Source organism: Alligator sinensis, unplaced genomic scaffold (assembly GCF_000455745.1).
Source record: "Alligator sinensis unplaced genomic scaffold, ASM45574v1 scaffold893_1, whole genome shotgun sequence".
Taxonomy (NCBI): domain Eukaryota; kingdom Metazoa; phylum Chordata; order Crocodylia; family Alligatoridae; genus Alligator; species Alligator sinensis.
Window position 1 is genome coordinate 7,177 of NW_005843381.1, and position 2,076 is coordinate 9,252.

At 68.0% G+C, this 2,076-nt stretch overlaps 1 protein-coding gene across 1 annotated transcript in view; it reads left to right on the top strand.

Moving 5' to 3' along the window:
- Positions 1-2,076, top strand: part of NECTIN2 (nectin cell adhesion molecule 2) — a gene marked incomplete at its 5' end in the record, with an annotated part of 5,515 nt that extends 3,439 nt beyond the window's left edge. The window contains 4 exons of the mRNA XM_025195054.1: positions 764-905; positions 1,069-1,132; positions 1,285-1,347; positions 1,446-2,076. Coding sequence (XP_025050839.1) covers positions 764-905; positions 1,069-1,132; positions 1,285-1,347; positions 1,446-1,643 — 467 coding nt within the window. The remainder of the gene's footprint in view (positions 1-763; positions 906-1,068; positions 1,133-1,284; positions 1,348-1,445) is intronic.

Genomic DNA, 2,076 nt, shown 5'->3' on the forward strand with positions numbered 1-2,076 from the left:
TGCCCCTGTGGTGATTAGATAAGGGGGGACCGTGCCCAGCGCAGTGGTGGGCAGGCTGGGTGAAGGCTGGGAGGGCCCTGCCGCGTTGGGGGCACTGAAGGGGGGGACTCGGGCGTCCGGGGACGCACACATACAAACACACCTGCACGTGCACACGCAGAACCCAGGCGTCTGGGGACACGCATGCAAAGACACCTGTACACAAATACACACACACACACACACAACCCAGGCGTCTGGGGCACACGCAAGCACACCTGCATGCAGATGCACAAATAACCCAGGCGTTTGGGAATCCGAGCATAGAGTGAAACTCGGCTTTGATTTCTCCTCCCCCTTCCCCCACAGCTGGGCAGTTTCGGTGCCTGAGTCACCAGGTGATGTCACCCCTCCTGTGATGTCACCGCCCCACCCAGCCTCCACCTCTTGTGTCAGCAGCGCCCCCCAGGACTGCTGGGCCCCCTCCCCGCACCAGCAGGGGTTGGGGGGTGAGCGTGGAGGAGGGCCCGGACGCCTGGGTCTCTCCCTCCCCTGGGCCAGGAGCGGGGGCCTGGTGGGTGGGGGTACGAGCTGGGATGCCCGGGTCCTTTGCCTGCTCTGGGGCTAAAGCCAGGGCGGGTCCTGACCCAGCCACCCCTGGTGGGGGCCGGGGGAGCAGCAGTGACCCCTGGTGGCCGCCTCATGCTCTTGACTCTGCCATGGGGGGGTCATGGGTGCAAGGGAGCTGTGGCTCCCCCCTCACTTATCATGTGTCCCACCCCAGCGCACCCCAACACAGACGGTGCAGGCGCCACAGGCGGCATCATCGGGGGCCTCATCGCGGCAGTCGTGGCTGTGGCAGTCGTGGCCACCGGGGTCCTCATCTGCCGGCAGCAGCAGAAGGACCGGACGGAGCGGGATGACGAGTGAGCGAGGCTGGGGGTGTGTGGGGGGGGGGATGGGATCAGGGCTGTGGGTTAGGGTTAGGGGGTTGGCTTTGGGGGTGCAGAGGATGGGGCCTGGGGAGCCCTTGCTGCAGGGCGGGGGTCAAGGGTCACGGCCCCAAGACTGACCTCTGTCTACCCCCAGCTTGGATGGGCCCCCGGCCTACAAGCCACCCACGACCTGCATGAAGCTGGAGGACGTGGAGCTGGTAGGTGCCTGACCCCGGGGTGGGGGGTGCTGGGGCCCCCCCGGCTCGGGGGCGGTGGGGTGACGGACACTGCAGCCAGACGCCTGGGTTGTTCCCGGCCCAGGGGGGGAGGACGCCCGGGTTCTTGCTCATGACGCCCCTGCCTGCCGCAGGCCCCCCCTGCGCCCGAGCAGCTGAAGACGCCGTACTTCGAGCCCAGCGTTGCTGACAGCCGGGTGAGTCCTGAGGAGGATTGGCGGGGTGGGGGGGACACGACACACACCAATGGGGTCCCAGGTCCCCGGGTCCTAACCCCCCTCCCCCCCGGCTGCAGGCTGCGCCGCGGTACCACGAGCTGCCGACACTGGAGGAGCCGGAGGAGGAGCTGGGGCCCGAGCCCGGCCTGGCCGACGCCTGCCTGGACCAGATCAACCCCATCTACGACGCGCTGGTGCTGGTGGACGACGAGGCCTCGGCCCCCCTGCGCGAGCGCGACCCCCCCTTTTTCATGTCCCGCGCCATGTACGTTTGATGCCCCCCCGCCCCGATCCTGATCCCAGACAATGTGAACGCGCTTCGTGCCGGGGGCCGGGCCTGTGCCTTGTGCAGCTGCTGCTGCTCCCTGCGCTCCTCGCAGCGTGCGGGTCTCAGCGCCCCCTGCGCGGCCGGGGAGGGGGCGGGGTTGCTGTTTCCTGGGTTTTTGGTGCCTTTGGGGCTTCAGGCTCTCGCTGCTGGGTTGGGGCTGACGGGGTCCTGCCCGGGGGGCCGGGGCCCTCGCTGCTGTGGTCGGTGCCCCCCTCCGCGTGCCTTTGCAAACACTACTGGGGGGCCGTCTGCCCCCCGAAGCCATTGCCCTGCTGCTGCCCGGCCCCGCGGGGTGACTCAGGGTCGGGGTCACGGGTCATTTCTGGGCTTTACCTTGTTTTTGTATTTGTTGCGTTTTCTTAAAATAAAGGTTTGCCGGA